Raw genomic sequence first — 27,328 nt, 5'->3', positions numbered from 1 at the left:
AGATTCAGGGTTTCTGAACGTCACACCCTTTCCTATGTCTCTAAACTTAGTGGAGCGGGACATTTGGAACCATCTTTGGTCTGTAATGTTACCTGGCCCTAGAACTTTCTCTTGTACAAATAAATCTTGTTAAATTTAACTGTCCTAAGAGCTTCTGTTATGGGATCTAGGCAAGAATATTCCTGTATTTACAAAAAGAATAATGCTTCTTAGTAAACACGTCTTATGGGATATAGTAATATGGTCTTTAAAAACTTCCTTTATCAGAGAGGGTTTGCTTATGGCTCACAGAACTTGAAGTCTATTTTCCTAAATTGTCAACCAATGAAACAGTAGTGTATGAATCAGTTAGTGAAACATCTTTTAAAAGCTTGTTTATAGGCATAATGAGAGAAGAAGCTGACTGATCTGAAACTGTAGTCTTTAGTCTATGTTACTGAGGATGAAAAACACATTTGCTTTCTAAAGAAAGTCAGAATTCAAAAGATCTGGCATAGATGAGAGAACAAAAGAATTCTAAATATTAAGTATTTTGCTTCTTGTCTCAGTATTTATTATGGGTTATTGTGATTATTTAAACTAACAAAACATAATTTAATAGAGAAAGGAGTAAGTAATATAAAGCAAAATCATAAACATAATCCATCTTTATAAGCAATTCTAAGCAAATTTGGTTTATCAGAATATATTTTAGATCAACTTTAATAAGCTTAATATTATATGCAAATGTTTGCAAAGGCTTTCTTCATCATCCATTTGGAAAACTGATCTGATTTTTTTTAGCACATATGATTTGTTACATCTGTAAATTAGAAATTTGTTTCTATGAAATGTTTATAATACAAATACAATAGCACTTGAATATACATGCTTATTTGAATTTGAATACCCATTAAAGCCACAAAAATTAACTTCTGTTTATGCACCAAGAGAAAACCAGCTGAGACTCTAATCCCAGCGCTAGGAAAGCTAAAGAAGGACTGCCTGGAGATCAGCCTATGCTACTGCGGCCATGTCTCATAAACAAACAAACAAACAAACAAACACCAAGCCACAAAATGACTGACAAAAAAAAGTGGTTTTCAATTTCAGAAATGCAGTGTCCGGCATTGTGGAGACTTGGAGATTGGTGTTGAGTGATTACAGAAAATGTAGAGAAATAGTCTAGAAATAGTAGCAAATAGTCACAAGCTTGAGTGATTAAAGAGACCAGAAGAAGCAGCAGCCTTGCCATGAGGACACTGACTGCTGCATCTCTCTGATGCAGCATGCTGCATATCTCATGATGATGATGGCTGCCTGCTGCCTCTCTATTATGAAGATGGCTGCATGCTGCCTCTCTCTCATGAGGACGATGGCTGAATTCTCTCAGGATGTCAATTTCACTTTTTAGAATCATTTATTCTGACATGGTACCTAACAGTATGTTCATATTTTCTCCCACTGTGATGTTCTTTCTGTGCAGCAGTTCTCTCTCAGGGAAGCAAGGTTCTTACTTCCTTAAGGTTACCATCTCAGACTTTCATCTGTGAGTCTGATTGTCACCCCTGACCTTCCCTTTCTATTGCCACTCTAACAATCCCCTCAGTATTAGTTCTAAACAATAGCAAACACCAGCAAACACCTCCGAGAGGCAGCGTTAAAAGTAACCAGATCTACAAGCAGACTTAGACACTTCCGTTCACGCTGACAGGAAGAACAGAACAGTGTGAAGGAAAGTGGGATTGTGCTTTCTATCTCATTTATGAGCTACTTTCATTCCTGTTTTTCTTTTTTTCTTCTTTTTTTCTACTCTATACTACCTAGGAAAGAGAAGAGAACAGGCAGAATCTCTAATTCACTGAAAGTGGTTAGTCCTCGCTTTCATACCCCTCCCCCCAAGCCTGTAGCAGGCTTGATACAGGAAGAAATATTTATTAAAAAAAACATTATATTACCTAAATACTCATTCCATATAGGACTCACAGTTCCTTTAGGGAAATTATTACTCTCTTAAAATATAGATGCCCAGATGGTCCACTTTGACCAAGCTCAAAACACAAAGAAACTTTTGCAGCTCACGCTTTAGTCCCAAAACTTTGCAGAGCAGGCAGGAGGATCCAGAATTCCTCACTCAGATAGCAAGTCTGAGGCTATTCCGGGCTGTATAAGACACTTCTTCAAATATTACCTAAGAGTGTGTGTGTGTGTGTGTGTGTGTGTGTGTGTGTGTACGTGTGAAACTTCTGATCTCAGAAAAGACAGGGATAATCATTATACCTTGTTACAAGGCAAACCTATTTATAAACAAGATATCCTCAATTTGGTGCAACCATTAACGACCAAATACTTACGCTGCTTTTGACATCCTTCAGCTTGGGCAGAATGTCGAGCCCAAAGCCATCTGCCTGTCCTCTAGTCTTGTTTCCAGCATTCATGTAGTTACCAAAGGCTAGAACCAAACCCAGGACCTGCATGACCCCTGGTCCATTTTTTAATGTCTGTAAGACAGGAAAACAAAGAATTTCCTCTTATGCACTGTTTTATTTGGATCACCCAAAATCGATACCAAGTTGATCACGTTAAACTGATAGTTTTGAGTGACAGCCAAACTCTCACCTTCCACATTATTATTATACTTTCAAAACAGGGTCTTAAAGTTAGCTTTACTATGGCATGTCACTACCAGGCATCATTATTTTTGTAGAAGCCAAGAGGTGTCATTGTGGTCCACATACAATGAGAATTTCTACAAAATAATATCAGCTCTATTATCTTTAAGTGGTTCTATGTTAGGAACAATACAGATTTCTGGCATAAGTTGTAGAATCCCCAAAGACAGATTGAATCCCAGGGTCAGGCTTGCTTTCTAAACTTCATACTCACCATGCCAGAGCCCTGCCTAACTTCAGGGTTTTTGGGGGGCCACTTCCTCTGAAAGTGTTTCTGGTAGTAGCTTTCCATTCTGCAAGATGGTTACCCCAATCAGAACAAATGCTTATGTGGATTTTTGCTAAACTATTTGAAGTACTAATATTGGTCCTTTCAGCCAAAATTTATTTGTTGCATTCTGAAGAGTATTTATCTTCCACTGAGTGGAATGACTATTCCAAAAATCATTTGTCTGCAATAAATATTAACACTTTACTGAGGGGCCATTTCAAATAAACCCAAGAGGAAATAAATGGCATTCTTTCAGATCACATCCATTTGGAAGTCTGATATCTGAGAGAATGTTGGTTAAGCATTAGAAGCTGAGATCCCAGGAGACTAATACAAACTGGCCAGGCTCTCAATGTAGTCACACTGCCCTGTGATTATATACAAACACATACTTTATTCCTGAAACCTACTCCCAAAACATTCCCTCATATGGGATTGCTATTCATTGAGCGTACAAGTACTAAAAGTAAACAAAAATTAACAAATAATAACATGACTGAATACAATTAAATATCATAATTCACGTTCAGTTCTCTGGTCTGGAACCCACCTCACACAATTTCTGTAGCAATTCCAGTTTGCGCCGGATCGAGCAAATGCTCTCTGAAAACGTTGACTGAAACAGGATGCAGAAGACTCGCTCTGAGAAGTTGGGGATTAGTGACAGCTCATACAGGAACCTAGGAAGACAAGGGCAAGGATGGAGGAAAAGTGTAAGCCACCCAAACTGAGGTGTCTCCTTTGTTACAAACATGCCCTCAGGGCCTGTCGCTTCCCATGAGGAGGTGCCCACCCATAGCCTTAACCATCCTCGCCGTTCTCTTGACCCACTTACTGTTCAGGTTTGTCAAGAGACTTGGCATTTTCCTTGTCTTTGGAGGATCGACTGTGCTTTTCAATTTTTTCCAGTTCATCTGATTGTGCTCTCTGCAAAAACAAAAGCAAAGTGTTTTGTTGTTTTGTTTTGTTTTTCAAAATCTGTTCAAGGCATCCCTTAGATAATAATGATCTTAATACAGAAGAATTCTCTATATTTTAATTTCTTAGAATCTCTTGTGGTAAAACTTAACTGTGGTAAAACGGTTACATGAGCTGTTTTAAAGTGTAAATATGTATAATAAAATCCAGATCAAGCTTAAAACCTCCAGCAATGCTATTGACTATTAGTGCTCTGAAAGATAGTCATTCATTCAAGCATAAAATAGTTTTTTCTTTTTTTGTTAATTTGGCTATTGATATTACTTTCTAGAAAGCCATAATTTTGTTTTAAAGTAACAATTCTACTTCAGATCTCAATCAAGTTAAAGTTGGAACCAATTTGATCTTACATGTTTTTAAAAATATCTAAATATTACAATAATCTTGTGTTGCTTTTGTTATACTTGGAGGAAAGAAGAGTGCAATTAAGCTATTAAAACATGGAACAAAAATAAAAGATTTTTATGCTTTTGTTGAACATGATATTTTGATAGAAAAATAGTTCCAGCCATATTTTGCTTTTGTCTTCCTACCGCTCCTTATAATTGTAAGCTCCAAATGCTGTCATTTTGTTTCTTCATGAAGAGGATCATTTTGATTTTTGATACAAGTGAAAGGCTTACACATTCCACGAAGCACAAACTCATTTCTTCTTAGAGAACATTGGTATCATTTTTACTTCACTCAGACATAATTTTATAGCTCACAAGGATGTGTCCAATGAGCCTAAACTGCATCTTTGGCATGCGCTCCAGAGTTATACATACAGCCATGTGCCAAGTTGAAAGAAGTAACTTAAAAGTATATATATATATATATATATATATATATATATATATGAATGAATATATATATTATAATGAATACATATGACTGAGTAAAGAGGTCCTCAGAGAACATGCAGGCATCATGGATGTGCAGGCAGCTAGTGAGCTGCTCTGTATTAAATACATGGTTATTGAGAAATGAAGGTTTCCAATTGGCAGCATTAATGATCTAACCTCAAAAAGAAGGATCTTCCAAATGGTGGCAGTTCAGCCAAAGAGGGAAGCCGCCACACAAAGGCAGATCTTCCTTTGGGATGGGACGTACCAGAAGAATATGAAAAGAGAGGTAGATCCCGTCCACTGTCGCAGGCGTTTATAAAAGCCACACTCGGCAGAGTCTCAGTTCCTGTGTGAGATTCACACTTCCCCAGCTTATGAGGAGCTTGTACAAGACATTTAAAGGAACAAAGACCGATGATGTAGGGCTAGAGAGATGGCTCGGTGGTTAAGAGTGGCTACTGCTCTTACAGAGGACCCAAGTTTGATTCCAAGCCCCACACCAAACAGTTCAGAACTGCTTATTATTCCAACTCCTACTGCACTTGCATTGACATGAATATGCATTCACATACACACACACACACACACATACACACACACATACACACAATTAAGATGTCTCAAAATAACCTTTTTATTTATTTCTCAACTCTTTAAAAAGTCAGTCCCAGAACAGTTGTCATAATGTCTCTTGAAGCCATCTTATAAAATGTGACAGTACCCATCTTGCTGGCATGAGAGATCAACATAATATCACACAAGAGTATTAAGTCTGTAGATATTGAAAAGGCAAGGGTTGTAAGTGCACAAACTTAGATACAGATTTCCAATTCCATCACCTCTCCATTTGTTAGGACTACATGAAAGCTATCTTCTATTTACAACCCAATGTTCATTCTGTACCTCACCAGAAGGTTATGGTTACCTAACTATGTATATATATACATATATGTTTATACATAGCTTTCATGTTGTTTCTTCAGCAAAACACTGTTTTCTACACATCTTTGCAGAGGACTTATCTGAACACTTGTGTATGTGCATATGTGTGTGTTTGTGTGTTTTTCTGTGTATGTCAGTGTGTATGTCTATGTGTGTGCATGCATGCATTGCGTGACTCTGCGTGTGTGCATGTGATCATGTGAGTATGTGTGTGAATGACTAATTATCTTTAAGCCACGAAAGTTCATCTAAGCCTTTAAAGCAATGCCTTCCAGTCAAATGGTTTCTGTCAATGTCACAGTCACTTCCTAAACCAGGGGTTCACTGTAAATTCCCAAATGTAAAATCCTTCATATGAACTATTATGTAAAGGGGCTTCTTAAACTTTTACCCACAACCCCATTTTGCCTCAGACATTTTATGTTACCCTGAATGTACAGATTTATAAAGTAGATATAAAATTAATTTAGTGGTAATAAATAAGAAAGAAATTTAAAGACACTTTTGTTACTACTTATTTAACATGAAAGCACATTTTCATGCAATGAAATGGATATGCTTGTTTAATCTTACATAAAAGATGAAAAGCTACCAGGCATGGTGGTGTACGCCTTTAATCCCAGCACTTAGGAGGCAGAGGCAGCTGTATCTCCAAGTTCAAGGCCAGCTTGGTTTACAGAGTGAGCTTTAGGACAGCCAGCACTATATAGAAAAACCCTGTCTTGAAGAATGGGGGCGTGGGAAGGTAGAGAGGCAGAGAGAGAGAGAGAGACATAAAATGCTAATAAGCTGGCTGAATATTTGGATCAGTCAGATGCAGAACAACTTGTGCATTTTTCAGATCTGGCGGAAAATTTATAAGCTTCAATGCAGAGAACACTGCTTCACATAAATAATGCAAAATGGCAGAAGTATGTACCAGAGCCATTTCAAAATTTGTCGGAGATTCTTCCCTAATCACAGCTCAAATTTTATTTGTTTTTTTTTTAAGCCAAATCAGCAATTCAAATGATCATTTTTATAATCAAGCATCCTAATACAGTGGATACAAAGATACACTAGTTTGATACATAGTGAAGAAAGATGGAAGGAAAGCTGAACAGCCATTGTTTTCTGTAATTAAACCATTATGTTCCAACAAAGACAGACAGACAGACACACACACACACACACACACACACACACACAAACACACACAGACATACTCAGTTAAAACTCTGTAGTTTATAACATAATATTTCAAACCTGAGCCATTGTGCTTTGGAAATATTTTTTGCAACTGATTCAATGGCAAACTGCACAGACATGTTCAGAACGAAGGCTCATATGTAGTCTTGCAAGGCAACATGGGCAGGGGCCTAAGTACGTTTCAATTTCAAATGAAATTTTGGTTGTTGTGTATTCACACACATGTAACTACAAGCATTCTGTGAACTCATTTGGGATCAGACCATTTTTGCTCTTTTTAGGAAGAAAAAAAGCTGCCTTGGTTTACAGAGACAGCTCAGGGATAGCCTGAGCTTTCACTTTGCCCATGTCACCCACATTCTTTTCTTCTCATATGCATGTCTATGCAGGTGGCCATTCTGGTTTTTCTTTTTTTTTCTATGAAGCTCAGTTAGCGCCCCCTCAGGTAATTTCTCCCCAACCCTCTCATACACACATCTGCACATAGCACCCAGTCCATTCATGGTCATGGTGCTAAATTTTTATACTAGTCCTTGTTTTCATTGACACTGATAAAATTTGTGACCCAGGCTACATTTATAAGGAGTAGTTGTTTGTTTAGCTCTACCTTTGCTGAGTGATGGTCCAAACAGGTATAGTATATATCTGCAGAGGGCCCCATGACAACTGGTGGGAGTATTTTGGAGGAAGACATGTGAAATTAACAAACAAAAGCCAAAGGGGAATTTGGGCTGGGTCTTAAAACTCACTCTGAAAAGCTCAGGGTTCCTAAAAGTTCAGAATCTTCAAGAAATCCATGTTAATTCCTTCTGAAGGCAGCTCCTTCCATGACATAAGGACCTCCCACTAGGCCACAGCTTTTGAAAGTTCCATCCCCTCCTACACTGGCCTCAGTGTCCCACATGAGTCCCTCTGTAAGGGACATTCAAGCTCTATACAAACGGTAGCACAATTAAATGAGCAAAAAATATCTTTCAAAATATATATTGTGAATCTTTGGTGCTGAACTTTAACAGCCAACAGCATCAGTATTCTCAACTGGACAAAGGTTGCCGGAAACAGATGTACCCCTGTAGGGTGCTTTGGGGCTTTCTTGTCCTTCAGAATTGGAGAGCACTTCTGCTCTATTCTTGAGAGAAGGTTTAGCTAGAAGAATCACTAGTCTAAAGTACCTGCAATCTTTTCGCAGCTCAATTGTGTGCTTCTTGAATGGGAGCATTGTAGGTTACAAGGTCCTGTCACAATATCAGAAGATTGGACATGTCCGCCACTGTCAAATGTCAAATACCATTGTACTGTTATTATAAAAATAGATCAAGCAGGAAAGCCTCTTGGTTAGACTGCAGGAATCACTGAATATCCACTGGGAAGACTTTTCCTACACAGTGGGTAACTAAATTCTTTGTAACTACCTCCATACTTAAGCAAGCCAAGCACTTCTAGTGACAACAGCAAACAGATTTTTAAAAACTGGTTTTATATCTTTAAAGAAGATATAAAATTTTTGGTTCTAAAACAAAAGTAAAAGAAAAAAAGTTTTATATTAGGCAAAATGTTTCCTCTCTGTTCAGACATGGGTCTGTTCTGTTCTGTTCAATGGGCTGTGCCCTCCCTCATCAGTCACTAATTAAGAAAATGCTTTATAGGCTGGCCCACAGCCCAATTTAATGGCGGTTATAAGGTTTCCTCCTTTCAGCTGACTATGGTTTGTGTCAAGTTGACATGATCCTAGCCAGCACAGGGAGAGAAAAGGCAGGAAACATAAGGAAAAGCAAGAAACATTGAAGGCATGAGAGGCAAATAATGGCAATTGTTTATCCTCATCCTAGTAGTATTGTAAGGCCCTTGAGAGGTCAAATAAACTCTAAAATAGATACGTGTACATGCCTGAAATGGAATCAGTTCTGCCAAGTGTTGGCACATAAATAAATACATACAAAAGAAGATTATGCCCACCCAAAAGTATGTATGAATTAATTCATCTATACATTATCATAGTACAACTTTATTGAGATCTTTTCATATACCGCATAGAAATGTGTGTGAAGGTACAAGAATGAGGTCTAAAATACACTAGATTTGTTAGACAAAATTGCTCTTAGATGCTTGGTTGTACTCTTTTTAATTATATCTAATTGTTCTTGGACCATCATCCTGAGTTTCTTCTTGTAAAACATGAAGTAAATGCCTGGTGTTTTTGTACCTACTGAGGTCTCAAATTCTTACCCTTATCTTCAACCATACAAATTATCTCAAACTATGACTGAAATTTGTGCCACAACCCAACGCTTAATTGGATGTTTTGGGTTTTGTTGGAACTCCAAAGTCGATTTGGTTTCAAATTCTCTTTTTCCTGACCCACCAGTTTGTGGTTAGTATAGGCGCTGCAGTTTTTTGGGGTTTTTGTTTGTTTGTTTGGTTGGTTGGTTGGTTTGGTTTGTTTTCTGGTGGAGGAGAGAGAATTTTGGAGGATTCATTTATCCATTTATTCCAAGGTATGTATATTGTTTACAAGGCACTGTACTATACAGTGTAAATTCACACAAACACACATACCACACACACACACACACACACACACACAAAGAGACAAAGGGGAGGACTTCAAATTCACACAGAATCACACAACACTATATACCAAGTTGCAGATAAACAACTTCTGTGGGTCTTCTCCAGCTATCTTCTTCTATTGTTCTTGAAACTCTCCATGTGTGAGGGAGATGCTAGTGCATCACTTAGGGTTTGCTAATGGGGATGAGAGTCATTTCATGGAATGGGTTTAGTCTGTACATCATGTACTCATACACCAACTAATAATAGGAGAAAAAAAAACCCTTCTAGTTTGAAACAGTCACTTAAGAAGCATGCCCTACTGACTTTCATTCAGTCAGGAAATTCTTTGCCCAATGACATCATTTTAGTCCACAGGACAGTAACTGCATCTCTGTGACTTCCATGTTTTAACTATGTGCCTATTGCATTATCTTCATCATTTCCACTCAGCTTATCTACAGAGGAAATAGATTACACCCTTCCACAAGTTTTACTCTTGGCTTGAGTGAATCCCAGTTGCTGCTAACCCAGGTGTCTTTAGCAGTTACTAAGGGTCATGATACCAAAACCCCAGGCATCCCATCTAAGCCAGTGAAGACTTAGATTTTCTGGTTCTCATCGTTAATTCCACCAGGTATTTTAACCTCCACTATCCGAGGCGCAGAACCCTCGACAGTCATCAGCGGTTAATAGCTCTTTCTTTTGCGGTGGGCTTTCATGGGTCCCTCCTCCATCCATGCAGGGATTTTAACTGGTTTGATCATGTGCAGGACTTACACACAGGCAACCACAACCACTATATGATCAGAAGAGTAATGGCTCCATCATGTGTGGGAAACACTGTTTCACAGCAGTCTTTAGGAACTTAGGGCTTTTACCTGTCTTTTTCTTTTTTTTAATTATGGATTATCTCTGTATTGGGGGGAGGGTAGGATATAGATGTCCCCTTAGCCCTGAGCACCCCACAGTCTCTTCTTCATTGCACCCTGACCAGTGAAAGGTCTCTGTGATACTTGGCATGGCTGGTCTTTCTTGCAGCTGGCAGGATTCTCAGCTGGGTTAGAGTGTTGATTACTTCCTCTCTTCCTACTCTGCATAGCACTTTCCATCATGAAACCTACCCAATAGGGAGGATGCTTCAAAGTAAGAACTGACTTGGTGGCCCCATGCCCCATGACACAAGTATGTGGGAGCTTCAGCATCAGAGTCTTACCATGAAGTTTCTGAGAGACTACTGATACCCATTCCTGCTACTCACTCAATGTATTAATAAGCAAATGGATCTCAAATGATGTTCCAGAGGGCACAGATTTGAACTCCTGAAATCCCTTGGGGATATTTGCATACTGCATTGATTTTGAAGACTCATGGATGCTAAATATAAACAGTCTTAGATGTTATGTTATTTCAGACTATTTAATTTCCTTAACCATAAGCCTTAAATGCAGCACAAAAGAGGAATGTGCATGAAAGGAGCAAGAGAATGCAAGTCTGCAATATCAGTTAATAGCACAAAGATATAAGTAGCATAAAGGATATGCTGCAAAAACACTAAGTCAGGCAAAACCTCTCCAAAGTCCTTTGTTCAGATTCTTTCCAGTTTCATGAGCTTTCAAATATTAACCTTTTGTTCGTCAAACACCAACATCTGTTATTTCTAGGTAATTTTGTAACTAATTACTTTTTTCATAAATGGAATGCCACATCTTTGCTGAATTTCTCAATCTCTGCTCCCACATATCTCCTTTTCAAATTATGCTTAACAACAGCATGACATATATCTTTACTTTAGATTTCCTTTCTAAGCAGGTTTTTTTTTCTCCATGTAGGCAAATACTGTCTCAACACTTTTATCAACATCTCTAATATCAAACTCATATTTTCTTCTCCCCAAATCTTCAGTGACCCTTATTCCTGTCCCCAGAGAAGCAGGAGGTCTTCTAGAAGTCCCTGTACTTTACTTCTATACCCGATAAATCATCGAGTCTCACATGCATCATGCACCTCTGTTGCCATCATCCTGGTTCTAACGACCATGAGCTCGCAACTCACTGCCTCAATAGTCTGCCTGCCTCATGTAGGTGCAACCACATAACACAAATGTGTTTCTTTTCGGTTGCTTGCTTATTCCTGATGCAATAGTAATAACAATAATAATAATGAGTTATGGATACCCTATTTAAAAGCCTTTAATGGCTATCCATCATTTCTAGGCACAGACCTCAGCATTCATACAAGACAACATGGTCATCTCCTTGCTTACCTATTCCTATTTATGCTCCATTTTTTTAATGGCTTTCTCTTTGTTCCTCAAATATATCGTGTTCTTATGCCCTCAATGGTATTTCCTGCACCTCAAATGTCTGCCACACTTCCCTCTTTACACATCTACCCATAGTTGCTGCAGCTTCTAGCTGAAAATCTCTCTAGTTTAGAAGGGACTTTCTGAATCCTCAGTATATTGTGCCCCAACCCCACCCCCTTAATAAATCTTCTCTTTGGAAATGCACTTTTTCCTAGGAGCACATATCATAAGTTTAAAAGAACATTCAAGGCCTGGAGTCAACAATAGCAAGATAAATCTTTGGTATGAAAATAATTGCAGGTTTTGTTCATCGCTGTACTGATAGCTCAACACACGTGCCAAAACAAAGCTGGCATTTTATAAATATCTGTGGGAATGTTAAATTTTATTGCTCTCAAATTTCCTTACTTATTTTTAATGTCTTGTTCTGCTTGCACTTTAACCATTCCTCTCTGGAATAGAAAGTAAGATTACCAGGAGTTGAAGGAGTAGGATACAGTGGCAGGGTTATTTGAAGTAGTAGATATCACATCTTTGACAGCAATGATCCTGGGCAAAAATCAGATTTTATACTGGATGGTGGCTGGATGGTGCCTTTCTCAGGGGAATGAGATATTCTGTAGTAAGAGTCCTTCACACTAATTAATTCCTCCACTCTAGCATCAACAACCTTACTCTTATTGTTGCTATCCTCATGTTTCCTTTTTTTTTCCTATCCATTTCCCTCTAATCCAATAACTTTTTATGTCTGTATTCATAGCATCAAAACTTTCTTCTATCTGATCTAAACCTCACATTTACTTCCCTCACCAGCAGCCTCACCATCTATTCCTTCCCTCACCGCTCTTTTCTTCCTCTCCTTTCAACACAATGGCGAAAGCAGCCCATGGTCCCTGGCAATGCAGGGCGCCTTGGACATCACTATGTGGCTCTGTGATTCAGAGTAAGCATCAGAGCCCAGGAGTAAATACTTCCATAATTAGACAGTGAATTCAAAATGGGAGGTGTTGTTTGGTTGGTGTTCCTGCTTGGGGAAAGTGAGGGAATCCAACCATAGACACTATGTATGTCTCATTGTGATTCATTTGCATAAATGGTGAAAAAGTTATGCTAGTCTTTTAAAACAATTTTACACAACCAACAAAATACTCAAGAAAACATATTTCTAATGAAGTCAAATGTGCAGTAGAATTATAGAAGAAAATCTTATTTTATTCTACAAAATCATAGAATAAAATAAAATTATAGAATAAAGTCTTTTACAAAAGTAAAAATACAGTAAAAACTACAGCCATTTTTATGTATACAATGGGTTGTATTTATTTGGAAGGAAGAAAACTTTCTGTGGCTTCCCATTCTCTTGTTAATTTTAGGTAAATGATCAGGAGTGATTTGACAACATGTCATTGTCCTGACCCAGAAGGCCCCAACCAACCAAACATGGATTGTATGCTTAAACAGAGGGTTTTCATTTCAAGTCCTGAGAGACACTTTTGAAGCTTAAGCTGTGAGCCTTCAATTTCTTCACCAATTTAAAAAGGAGTCCCTTCTTAGTGAATATAATCAACTCCTTTTAGACACAAGCACGAATGGGGCCCAATAAGAACACATAGCACACAGAATTTCAGGTAAGCTTGGGAGGCTATGAAATAGTCAGACATTTTCAGGAAACACAACTATTTGTTATTTTTGCTTTTTTTTATTTGGAGGCCACTAGCTCAAGAATATGAGCATTATTTAATTTATTGATTTATTTTCAATATTTTCTTGATTTATCATTTATTACAATTTATTCACTTTGTATCTTGGCTGTAGCCTCCTTTCTCATCTCCTCTTAGTCATACCCTACCTTCCTCTTCTCCCCCTATACCCCTCCCCTAGTCCACTGATAGTGGAGGTCTTCCTCCCCTATTATTTGACCCTATCAGGGCTCATCAGGACTGGTTGCATTCTCTTTTTCTATGGCCTGGCAAGGCTGCCCCTACTCAGGGTGAGGTGATCAAAGGGCTGGCCAATGAGTCCATGTCAGAGACAGCCCCTGATCCCGACATGGGAACTGACATGGCAACTGAGCTTGAAGGGTCCCAATTCTTTTCAAAATTCTGTGAACATAAATCTTTAAAAACAAAACAAAAAAAACCTTTTTTCTTTTCTTTTAAAGCACAACCGAGAGTGCAGAGGCAATGTATTATTTCATCGTAGAGTATGCAAAAAGTTTTTCTTTTTTACTTGTCAAGAACCAACTCAGGAATTATGGAATTATTTGCTTTTCTTAACTAGAAAAGCAATGCCAGGCTTTGCAACCATGTGAGAAAAAAAAATAAAGAAAACAAAACTCTTATCTGGAGTTTGGAACATGCATCTTGGTTTGAAAACACCTCAGCTAGCTGTAAAATATTCAATTCCATATCTGTGTTTCTTCTTTGCTTGTGTCTCTGCCTCAAGAGACAATGCCCCGTTTATCATCATTTTGGTTGTGGTTCAAGCCTTAATTGAAGGAGCCTTATCATCATTTTGGTTGTGGTTCAAGCCTTAATTGAAGGAGCTTCTCCTCTTGAGCACTGCTCATCTACATGTGACCCTTTGACCGTATGGGTCCTTCAGGAAAGGCAGTCACCTTAAGAGAGGATCACTCTCACTGCCTCCATATATCATCAGCAATTGACAATGGAAGGAAAAGGATGCAGAACAAACTATACCTGAAAGAACTAAGCTGAGATGAAGATGTAATATTATAACTGTCATTTACAGCCAAGAGTGGCCGCAAGGAGTACCTGCTTATGCAATTGGTTAAGAACTTTGTAGAAGGATTTCATTTTGATTTCCAAAACTGTATCTTACAAGAGAGGCAACAGCTAGAAATTACAGATATTGATGCCTTGGTATGCAACAAGTCTATAAGCAATTTCCTCAGTAGAATATGACACTTCCTACATCCTGTGTGGGTCTATGACCACCCATGCTTTCCAGAGAGGATCAGGAATATGCTGTGCATGGGCCACGTGTACCCTAATGACATGGGTGCAGATATTCTCTGGGGAATCAGAATTTGCTTGTTTGAAGACCATCTGTGAAGAGTACTGTCTGCTTTTCATCCTCTTCTTTGTGTCTGTATGGTAATACTTGGAATTCCCCTGCTGAGTCATCTGTGTTGGGTTTGGGCCATTCAGTCTTCTTCCCACAATTTGTATCATCGACATCTCAGGAATTCATGATAACTACTGACTGTTAATTTATCAGCTTTTTGTAATGCTTTCATAATGCCACTAAGCCCAGCCCTTCCTGGGCTTAGAGGCACAGGCCTTTAATCCCAGCAGTCAGGAGGTAGAGACAGACAGATCTCTGTGAGTTTGAGGTCAGCCTGGTGTACAGAGAGAGTTCCAAGTCACTCAGCACTACACAGAGAAACTCTGTCTTGAAAAACCCAAAACCAACCAACCAACCAAACAAACAAACAAATTTTCCCAGAATGAGGTGGAAACTCTCAGCAATCTCTGAGTTAACACATGGGTCTTACTATACCATGTAGAAAAAGACAACTGTTCTGAACATGGTCTGGCAACCTGAGAACAGATTCGCCACAGATCTCTTCACCCACTTTACAGAGGAGGAACTTCTCAAGGACTACTACTAACTTCCTTCAGAGACAAGCATGAATAGATCAAGGCAAGAACATGTAGATCACAAGATTTCAGAAAGTTCCAGAAAATACAATGTGTGTGTGTGTGTGTGTGTGTGTGTGTGTGTGTGTGTGTGTGTTTGTGCAAGCACGCAGGTGTGCAGGCTGGCTTCCAAAGGCAAAGAAAATATAAAGAGGGGGTAGAGTGTATAATTAAAAGGTCAGCATAAGGGACCTTCTCAGGGGTGAAAGCCTTGTGTGTCTTGATTGTGGTGATAAAGTAATGCATGCAATAAAAAGGGTAAGAACCTTCTATCCAGACAGGTACTTATGCAATCTTCCTCACCCCAGAACATGAAGAATCTAAGATTCCACAAAATACGCAAGTGTTAATTTCCATTGCAAGTTTACTCTTGTTAGGGTAGGATTTTGGTGAAATCTGACAAGGTATTCAGGACATTAGTGTACTATTTTTCAGTCTATTCTGAATCAGTAAATATTAAGTAAAACAAAGCAGAAAGATCAAAAAGTCCTGAGGTTTGATCTAGTTTCCAAAATCTATTCTGTTTGGAAGACTCAATCTTGTGACAATGGATAACCATCATTTCCAAGTAGACTGGATCTAGAACCACTAGATATGAATTGCCAGACATTCCAATTTTCATGATCGGATTATCTGAAGTGGGAAGAACCACTCTTACTGTGTGTGACTCTTCTGGTGACAAATCAGATAAGAGGAGGATAGAAAGAGGGAACTTTGCACTTTGCCTGACTGAACCTTGGGGCAAGTGCATCTTCCCTATTGCTGCCTCTGCTGCTACCTCCACTGTTATCAGAACCTGATAATTTATGTTTCCAATGTAGACTGCAGACCAGCATCTCTCCTGGAAGCTTCCAAGAAGTCCTGGATGACTGGTAGGACACCCAGCCTTGTGGACTGACTACCTGTCTGATTCTCAGCCTCTTCAGTATGAGGTAGCCATTGTTGGACCACCCAAGCTATACAGTATAAGTCAATTTAATACATCCCCTTTAATGTGCATTCATTCTATCAGTTCTATTGCACTAGAGAACAACATGAAAATACATCCCTTTTTAATATGTATTAATATTATTTTTGTTTTTTTTAATTTATTTTTTATATATTACAGTTTATTTACTTTGTATCCCAGCTGTAGCCCCCTCTCTCATCCCCTCCCAATCTTACCCTCCCTCATCTCTTCCCATACCCCTCCCAAGTCTACTGATAGGGTAAGTCCTCCTCCCCTTTCATCTGACCCTAGCCTATCAGATCTCATCAGGACTGGATGAATTGTCTTCCTCTGTGGCCTGGCAAGGCTGCTCCCCCCTCAGAGGGAGGTGATCAAAGAGCCAGCCACTAAGTTCATGTCAGAGACAATCCCTGTTCCCCTTACTAGGCAACCCACTTGGAAACTGAACTGTCATGGGCTACATCTGTGTAAGGGTTTTAGGTTATCTCCATGTATGGTCCTTGGTAGGGGTGTCAGTCTCAGATCTCTGTGCCCAGATATTTTGGTTCTGTTGCTCTCCTTGTAGAGCTCCTGTCCCCTCCAGGTCTTTCTGTCTTCCCCTTCTTTCTTAAAATTCCCTGCACTCTGCCCAAAGTTTGGCTATGAGTCTCAGCATCTGCTTTGATACCCTTCTGGGTATTGATGTTATTAATATGTATTAATGTAATTAAAGGGGATAATATTAATGCATCCCCTTTAATATGTATTTATTCTACCAGTTCTATTGCTCTAGAAAACAATATGCTTTTCATGAAAAACAGAAGCATATTTTTAGCCATCTAAGTCTTTTCATCCCACATCAGTAAGGCAACATTTCTGTTTAAATCCAGGCTCCAAAATAACTTAGAAACAGACTTGGCCCTTTCTGTGTGGATGCTCTGCCAACCCAGAGCAACCTGACCATATCTGTCCTTACCAATCCTCAAAACAATTTCCTTACGAATTTGCCCAACTGAATCTAGGAATGCCCCTACCTGTTCTTTCCAGCAAGATACTTTCCAGCATTTAAGGACCACTTCATACTCCGGCTCACAGTGGGCACCCTTGCAGCTCCATTAGACCTCAGTACTCACTGCTGCTTCATCAGTGGCCATCTCACTCCCGTCACGAAACTCTCTTACAACTGACCACAGTAGGCTGTCATCATTTAATCTCACATTCACCATTCACAAAGGTGGCAAATATGGCAAATGTTTATTATAACATTAATATCCAGAGTAGTCTGCCGTATGGAGTCATTCTTCATTAAAATATGTTTTTAACTGAAATACAAGTAAATCATTTTCTTTTCTCCCTTTCCTCTCTATAGCTCCTCCCAGCTACCCTGTTCCCATGTTTCTCCAGTAGCCTCTTTTTTCATTATTATTGCTATTATTATTATTGTATATATACATATATATATATACACATATATACATAAAAATATAAATAAAGCTGCTAGGTTTGTTTTTGTTAGTGGCGAAGCTGACTACTATATATTACATAACCATTAAGAGGTCTTATCCCTTCTCCCAGCAGCTATTAGTTGCCTGTAGTTCTTTGTCTAGGAGTGGGACCTGGCAAAAGCCACCCCCACCAGCGTGTAACATGTCAATTGATATTGGCACTGTTCCATGGGAAGCATGTAGTCTTTTTTTTCCCATTTATTAACATAGATTCTTTTCTCATCCAATATAATCTGAATGAAGTTTCCCTTCTTTCTTCCTCCAAGTTTCTCTGCCCCTTCTATCGCACCTGGATCCTTTTCCCCTTCTATCACTCATTAGAAAAGAACAGGCTTCAAAAAGATAAAAATAAAACATCACAAAATAAAATATAATAAGATATAACAAAAGCCAATCATATCAATGCTGGAAAAGACAGGCCAACAAAAAAATAAAAGAGCTTCGAGGGCAGGAGCAAGGATCAGAGCTGCCCTCATTCACACATTCAGGAGTCCCATAAGAGTACTACTGAGCTATATATATACTTAGTACAAAAGTACTAAGAGCTATATTGCACAAATGCAGGGGGCCTAGTGCAGACCAATGTAGGAACTGTGATTATGCATATAGTCTTTAAGGATTTTGCGGGTAAAAATAAAATATGAGATTTGATAATATCTCTCATTTTGTGGATATTAAAATATATCTATGTAAATTATGTTATAGATAAAATACCCTTTTCATGCTTAAACAGCTCTTTTGGTCTCACAGCACTTTACATTATTAAGTGGCCCCTTAAACTATCCTCTTCTACATTACATATTCAAGAGAGTATAATTGTTATATTACTATTTGCTGACTTATACATCCTTTAATCACTCTTTTTTTCCCTACTTATTTGTTTCTGGGTTGGATACTCGGAATTCAGAGGACAACTTGTAGGGTGAGTCCTGTCTTTCCACCATAGGAGTTCCAGGGATCAACTCAGGTTGTCCGGCTTGGTGGCAGGTAGCCTTATCTACCGGGACATCTTCTCAGCCTACACCTCTTCTAATCTTAAAATCTTTCAGGATGTTTTCATGCTTGTAATGATTAACCTTGATCATTAGTTCGACAGGACTTGGAATCACCTTGGAGACAAACCTCTAAGATTGCCTGTTAGGGAGTCCCCAGAGTGTTTGAGATAGGAAGATCCATCCTGGATGTGCGTGGTAGAACTCCATGGGTTGGGGCTGAAGGCTGAGTAGAAAGAAGACAGTGAATGGAATACAAGCATCCGGCTCCTATTCTTCACTAAGGATATGATGTGGATGGCTGCCATGGAGTTTGGCTACCATGCCTTCCCAACCATGATGATCTGTGCCTTCAAACACAAATAACTTTTGTCAAGTATTTTATCAAAGGAAAAAAGAAAAACAGTATAGCATCCTATAGGTCCTCACCTACCATCTACATGTTTTGTTCTAAGAATACACAAAACCACTTAATAGCTTTGAAATTTGAAAATAGCTACAATGCACTATAGGAATAGAAAGTTACACATCCAGTGATAAAGTATTTGGGGGAAACTTCCAAATTTTGAACATTTAACTATATACGCAAACATGACAGAACGCACACAAGAATTTCAGAACCAAATATACATGAGGCACCATCTGGAACCACTCAAGTTCCTAAGTAAGTCCAGTGAAGGGAAACATCCTAGGAGTTCTACATCTGATTAAGAGAGCTAATTATTTACTCCTTTAATAAATTTATTGCCCAATTAAATTTTAGCCGTTGTAATCACGAGCAATAAGCAAGGAAAGTTGATGACCATATCAAGCGTCATACGTCAAAGCCAATGACTGTTTCTTCAGTTCATGCGTAATTGCAACTCAGGGCCTAGTTTCAATGATAAGCAAGGTTCCTAGCAGGTATGTAAAATAACTATCAAAGCGGGGGTTGAAATTCAGAGAAAGAACATTTTCCTGGCCTGTGTAGAGACCTGGGCTCTACCTCCAGCACGCCTCCTCCCACACACTGCTACCATTACAAAAAAAAAAAAAAAAAAAAAAAAAAAAAAGAAAAGAAAAGAAAGAGAGAGAGAGAGAAAGAAATGGAATGAAACAAAAAACCCTCTCTTTACATAACCATACACAAGCCAAACCTGGAAGCTGTCTACATAAACCACAATGTTCCTCGTCTTAAGTACGTTCATTTAACATCAGCAGAATAAAAGAATTTAAGGGTGGTCTAAGCAGACATTTATGGCACCAGGTTGAAAGAATTTATTATATCTGCTGGCCAACTGTACCATTTCACTAATGCTTCCCTGTCATCATGGAAAATTACTGGAAAATGTTTAGTGTGTGTGTGTCAGAAGAGTCTGTCCTCCTCGGATTGCTGAATGGTTGAGAGTGTATGTGTGAGAGACTGTCTGTGTCCTACCGAGCTGAAAGGTTTGTTAATGCTGTCAAAGCGAGAAGCAGGGAGAAGATCGCAGAGAAATAGAACTTACACGAAAACAATGGCTGCTAGAGAGACAAGAACGTATAAACAATTCACCACCACACACAAAGATGTAAAATTCATGTTCAGGATGGGGGGGGATGTCATGAAAGGACCAAAGGACTCTGTAATAAAAAGAGACACAAACAAGTATTCCTATTATTGAAGAAGGTTTACATTTAGAATTCAAACATGAGAAGAAATAGAAGCCAGGATCAAAGCTAGGATTAAGGCAGTACTGAAGGACTGCAGACATATTTATTGAGGACTACATCTCTGTCTCCTTCTCTAAGGAATGAAGATGATCGTGGCGGCATCTCTTTTTCCCCCCTCCCATTCTCTCTCTCTCTCTCTCTCTCTCTCTCTCTCTCTCTCTCTCTCTCTCTCTGTAGCAGAAATATTGCATATCTTTAATTTTGGTCAGTATGAACCAAAAAGAGGTCAGTAGCTAGTCTAAGTATTCTTCAGGAGAATGTGAGTTTGGCATATGCAGAGTACTGTAACCCCCTTTGCTCTTTCTATTCCAGTGATGTCTGCACCCCCAGCTGTAGTTGGATGTCACACTTTCCCTCCTCCAACCACTGCAGCCTTTATGATCTAACCATTCCCATCAATGGTAGAGGGGACTTAAAGTGTATTATAGTTTGTGGGTTTTTTCACATAAAAATAAAAACAAAAATATTCAAGTTAGCATGTGAATTCTAAATAGAAAATTGCTGCATATTTTAGATGCACAATGAAATTACTGTCTCCTTCCAACTTAGAGTAAATAGATGCAATGTATTTCGCAGCAGTGAATTGAAATCAAAAATAAAATGCATATACTATATATTTTCAAAGTATTAATATGCATTATTATTTTATATGCATTTTTGATATTTGAACTATTCTATATTTTAATATAAATGCTAATAGATACAGAGAGGCCCATGTTAAAACTATGATGAATACCTTGGACAAGCCATACCTCAATTTAATCATGGGGCCTTCATTTTGGTAAATAGTATTAGAAGTTAAATAGGTATTTTTAGCTATTGTATCCAAGGAGACAACAAATACAGGTAAGAACACCTTTCTACTCCATTATATATTCTGGTTTAATTATATGCTAGCTCTCACATTATTCAATAAATCATATAACATTATAAATTTGTAGTTTGTCCTCTCTGCAGCTATCAGAAGGTTTTTGTCTGTATGTGAATAGAAATAACTGTTAATATATTTCTTTAAGATTAGCTGTGAGACATTCTAAGTAATTTTTGCAAAAGCAAGCCATGTACTAGATTTGTGGAATTGAAAACTGACACCTGGGTGTATATGGTGCCTCCACAAAGGAAAAGGAAGTGAGAGTAGTCACCTTAAAAGCTAATGTCAAGGTGTACAATGAGGTAAACAATGTTAAGCAGTGAGCTTGAGACCAGCCTGGTCTACGTAGCAAATTCAAGGACAGCCAGAAATACAAAGAGGCCCTACCTCCAAAAGAAAGAAAAAGGAAGGAAGGAAGGAAGGAAGGAAGGAAGGAAGGAAGGAAGGAAGGAAGGAAGGAAGGGAGGAATGTTGTAAGAATTCAAGGTTCTCAAGTGCATTTCACCTAGGCTAACGGATTCTGTTCTTAAACTCTGCTTTCTGGGACACTGATAATGTAGCCATAGACGGTTTTTAAAAGTAGCAAGCAACACTCAACTTCTAGGTAAGATTGCGGATTTCAAATCTGAGCTGAAACACCATGAGAAAACAAAACAAAACAAAACAAAAAACAAAAGAACAAAACCAGATAGTTCTGCAATAAGGAAATGTCTGGAAATGAAGTCATCAAGCCAGATGGAGGCCTTGGCAGGAAAGTGTGCAACAGATCTGAGAATCTGAGCCCATGCAAGCCCTAAGAAATCCACAAGGAGGCTGAAGGTGAGTGCCTCTCCATCCAGTGACTCCCCCCAGCCACTTTCACCATATGGGTCCTGCTGGAGCCAGAAGGATCTGAGAAGGCACCCTTTAGCTCAAGACTAGATGTATCAGCAATTCGCTCCTTATGTTAGTGCTGCCATTAGCATCCTTCTGCAGTTGGCAGTAGTCAATGTAGAGACATGTAACGGGCCAAAGTAGCAGAAGTAAGGGATTGCTTCTGTGTTCAGCCCTAAAAAGAACATCTGTATCAACGCCTTCGCCCAAAGCTCAGGAAACATTTTAGAAGACGGAGTAGAAAGAATCAGAGAGTGGGGAAGTGCGCTGTGCACCGTAATCTTCTGGACATGGCACAGCTATTGCACTCATGAACAAACGGAGGCCAAGGTTACCCACATGAAACCTACAAGAGATCAAGCCACCTGGCATTTCCCCATGGGTGGGTACTCTCATGAGGCTCAAGCCCTAGACAAGTTGCTCTTGGCAACTGATGGCGCCAAGGGCTGACGGGATTATTTTTCTTCAGGGATGTGGCCATTAGTGGGTTGCTTGGACTCCGATGAATGAACCACACCCATTATCACGAAGGAACCACTCACTAAACTTAGAGAGGGAAAGCAAGAACAAGGAGGGCCAGGAGAACGTGCACGAAAGAGGTAGAGGGTGGTTTTTTGGGGAGTGGGAGGATGGATTTGGCTTGGGTACAATTAATGTATGTTCTGCGTATACCTGACATTTCAAATAATGAAGTTAAAATTCTAATGAAAAGCTCTTAAATTAGCTTTGTGGGACATGTGCTCAGTGCCATATTGCTATTAACATTATGACTATCAAAACCTATGTGCATATATAGTACACGTGCTTACATATTCTCTCGAGGCACGTGTGCATTCACGTGTGAGTGTGTGTGAACGCGGAGGTAAGAGACTGACACTGAATACCTTCCTTGATTCTTAGCCATCTTATATTTTGGAACACATTTTCTCACTGAACCTCTAGCTTGCTGATGCTGCTTCACTGGCTGGCTGGCCGGTGAGATCCAGGGATTGTCTGGTGTCTGTCTCCCCAGTGTTGGGCTTATGGACATGTACTGCTAAGCCCAGCTTCTGATACGGGTGCTGCAGATGTGAACGAACTAAAGTCTCCATGCTTATGTGGGAAACACTTATTGACTGAGCCATCTCCTTAGCTCTGAAACCTGGTATTTAAAAACAAATACCATCCAAAGGAATTTGTTCAGGCTGGTATGTTAAACACATACCATAAATGCTTATGTGTTTCCACTCAGTAAATGGTTTTATTGCACTTACTGCATGTCAAGGACAGATAATATGAAGGGAGGAATTTTCATGAGGTTAGACAACTTGAGCAAGATGGGGAGCAAATGAATACGTGCACACTACACAGGCCAGAGCAGTTCCAGGAGGAAGAACACCACAATGCAAAACCGTAAGACAACGGACACATGGAAACAGTTTCCTGAAAATCGGGAAGGAACGGAACGACAGGTCTGGTGGCCTTTGTCTCTAGTGTGAAAGTCTAAGTAGCCAGGTGGTGAGGGGCCAGAGAGCTGAAAGATGGTAAAGTTGCCAGAACTACATAGAACTAAAACCAAATATACAAACAAAGCCAAAACTCAAACCAGGCAGCTTCCCTGCTAAAGCACCCTGCACACATAAAACTACACAGCACACATATTAGCAACGGACTGTCCAAGGGAAGGACAACCATGATTGATACTCAGTGCTCTCACTAAAGGTGCCTTGGGAAAATCAACTCTCAAAGTCTAAAAGAATATTAAAACAGGAGAAAAAGCAAGTCTGACTAACCAACGCCATTCTCCAGTTACTACTGCAGCAATGTTAATCAGCTTAAGTCACTTTCTAGCAATGTATGCCACACAGCTGGTTATTGAAATATAAGCACAGTAATTTTATCATCTGGACTTTTTTAAAAAATTAAGACTATGGAACCAATCTGTGAGCGGTTCAAAGTCTACCGCTTTTCATCTTTAACTCTGAAACTCACCTTCAGTATATTTGCAGGTAAAAGGGAGCATGCTTTACAGGATTCCATGAGTCAACTCAGCAGCACAGCGAAATTGGAGAGTTGAGTTTTAATATTCTTACATTGTGAAAGTGAATACATTTTTGTTTGAAGAACCTGATGGTAAAATGTTGCTTAAAACAAGAATCAATTAAATTCCTCTAGGAAGCTAGAGGAACACAGATGGTTAATCCAATTCATTTTCACTAATGCAACGTGGTATACGCTTTTCAGGGTGCTGTATCATGTGACACACACGCCAGCCCCCTTCCAGATTAAAGTCTGCTGGTATGTCAAGTACCACCCTATGTGAAGATTACTAAAACTGTAAAGTATGCCTGTGAAATTTAATCCTGAGAAGTGTAAATTTAGACTTCTTATTCTGCCGGCCCTACCTGCCTTCCCCCATCCTTTAAATTGGATTAGAGCTGCTTAATCACACAGGGGTGTAGAATTTGTTCCCTTCCTATCTTTATTCACATTTTTTCTTCTCCATTTGAACTTCTAATAGGATTGACTTCCAAGGTTTAGCTTCGTTTTAGTACTTTTTTTTTTCTAAAGACAAGTAAGGATTCTTTTGTTCCTTTTTCTCAACACGAAGCAAAATGAAAAATTAAAAAGAAAAACTTTCAATTCACAGTTGTCCATGGATATGTTAGATGCTTTTAGATGTAATATCAATCATTCAGTACACTAAATAAAAGTAAGGAATGCATCATGATAACTCTACCACTTCTGTGGCAGAATCCCTCTCTACTCACCCCATAAACTCAAGATGTCATAATAGGAGCACATTTTAAGAATCAAAAGCAACACATACATATAACTAACTATATACTACAAAGACTTGACTCTGTGAACTTAATGATACTCAGTAACCCTAAATAAACTATAAAGAGTTTTGTTTTTAAAACCTCACTACAGCGGACCGTATATAGTAACTATGTGGTTTTCACGAAGTCTTAATTCCTCGATAAACAGGAATCAGGCCCTCAGGATTGTGGTTTTTGAAATTAGGGTGTGTTTAGATTTGGAGACTGCCCAAAATTCATTCACATCTAGAAAAGAAAGCTCCCTGCCAAACATATGCAATCAGGGAAGGGGGAAAAAAAAGATTACATTCTAAAAAAGGTTTGTAAAACAAATACTTCCATCTGTTTCAGGGAGATCAAATACAACTACTTTAAAACAGCCCATTGGCATTTAAGCATCTGGCAAAAAAGAGAGTGTATTTATGAGAAGGCATTCACATAAGCTGTATATTTTGTCCCCAAGGGTAAGTAGTGGAATGCGATGAAAGATTACCTCTCCTATATTTGTGACAAAGTGGAATTAAGACATTAGTTGCTTGTTTTGTTTTTTTTTTTTTCGTAGATAAAATTTGCATGTCCCCTCAAATGTCCTAATTTGGAAGATACAATTAAGCCTAGTCAGATAGCACACATGCACACACATGCACACACATGCACACACAGACAGGCATGCGCGCACACACACACACACACACACACGCACACACACACACACACACACGCACGCACACACACACACAGACCTACTCAGGTAGCCTTGCTTAAATTAGTTAGCATAAGTAAGCCAACACAATAAAGCTTAAAAGGTTCCAAAGATAATCTATACAGAGCCTAAGCTTCTGGAAGGAAGCCTGACCTTCCTTCAGACACCCTTCATAGCAATAAAATATGTCATGTGGAGTCACAAATAATATATGACTCACGTGACAGATAAAACTATATATCCACAAGCCTCAATCATCTCTGTCATTTCTGCCACTTACTGCTGTCCACCTCCCAATTTACTTCCTGGAACCTACTCCAAGACAAAAGAGTAGGGGAGCACTTGGCATGACCTTCTTCACAGGAGAATTACGCTTGGCCATTAGGAGGTGCTGGAGAGGCTGCATCAGAAAGAGCCACCATCTTCCCATGCACACTTGTATGCCTTTTCTCTCTCTGGACTGACCAGCAGCAATGGCATCTGAGGACATCTAAGTGTAGCCTGGTACTGTCCCATGGCACATGCATTGGGTAGGGCCTGAGGGAGGCCTTAGGCTCCCTGATCACTTGCACCTGTCCTAAAACACTGCCCACCTTGCCCATAAGGTTTGCTTCCTGGACTCTGTAAACATACCCTAAACTCCAGGCATCTTAACAACTACAGTATGCTAACTCTGGAAAGAATGCCCATGGTCTATCTACCTACCACAGGAAAGCTTGCTTTCTGATTACCTATTAGCAGTGGCCCAGACAAAATAACAAGCTATAACCATCCCTTCCCCTGTGAGTCTGCGCACAGCCTTGAAGGACCCCTTCAAAATTTGTCCTTCCCTTTGCATGGTTATTTGGCCCCGAGGTATTGGTGAGAGCTGTCACTTTAATATATTCTCCTATCACATCATAATCTTTTATTATGATAAATTTTACTGTTTGTATTATTCCCTGGTTTCTGTTTTTCATTTGAATCTGAACTGGCAGGTTGAAAAGCAAATGAAGAAGATATCTCAATATTAAGCTTTGGCTTTTACTCCGGCATACACTAAAGAACACACAAACACACAGAAACACACTATATTGTGATATTAAAACTGTACAATATGCATACTCCAGAACACTTTGTAGTACATATTTCTGCATGTCTGCATTTATTGCAACTGTCATATTGCAGCATTATTCAAATTGTATGCTACATTCCTTACTAGTGCAATTAACTAACTGAAGGAAAAAGTCAGCTAAAGATGTCCTCTACTTGAAGACTATCACTTAGTTATACATGGCTAATGGCTCTGAGTAGTTTTATTTTTTAAAAGAAATAGTCCATTTGGTATGCATGTACAGCTGTATGCTAGTTCACAAGTGTTTGAGCACATGTTTCCATGCAAGTGCATATATGCATATATGTCTATGAAAATTCATATACAGATGCATAAGGATGCCCAAAGTCAAGGGCAAGAGTCTTCCCCGATCAGTCTTCACACTGTTCTTTGAGGCAGGTTCTATCAGTTGAACCCAGAATTCTCTGACATGACTAGTCAGGCTAGCTAGCTTGTTCTTGCCTCTAGTAATCTACCTCTCTGCATTCTGAGA

At 39.1% G+C, this 27,328-nt stretch overlaps 1 protein-coding gene across 1 annotated transcript in view; it reads right to left on the bottom strand.

Annotated features, from left to right (window-relative positions):
• Positions 1-27,328, bottom strand: part of Fmn2 (formin 2) — a 312,755-nt gene that overhangs the window by 120,700 nt on the left and 164,727 nt on the right. Inside the window, exons 10-12 of the mRNA XM_060364725.1 lie at positions 3,758-3,849; positions 3,473-3,602; positions 2,334-2,480 (exon numbers count right to left, since the gene is read on the bottom strand). Of these exons, the coding sequence (XP_060220708.1) occupies positions 2,334-2,480; positions 3,473-3,602; positions 3,758-3,849 (369 nt within the window). The remainder of the gene's footprint in view (positions 1-2,333; positions 2,481-3,472; positions 3,603-3,757; positions 3,850-27,328) is intronic.

Source organism: Meriones unguiculatus, chromosome 11, assembly GCF_030254825.1.
Source record: "Meriones unguiculatus strain TT.TT164.6M chromosome 11, Bangor_MerUng_6.1, whole genome shotgun sequence".
Taxonomy (NCBI): Eukaryota; Metazoa; Chordata; class Mammalia; order Rodentia; family Muridae; genus Meriones; species Meriones unguiculatus.
The sequence above is the reverse complement of the archived record's forward strand: the minus strand, read 5'-3'. Positions and strand labels throughout refer to the sequence as shown.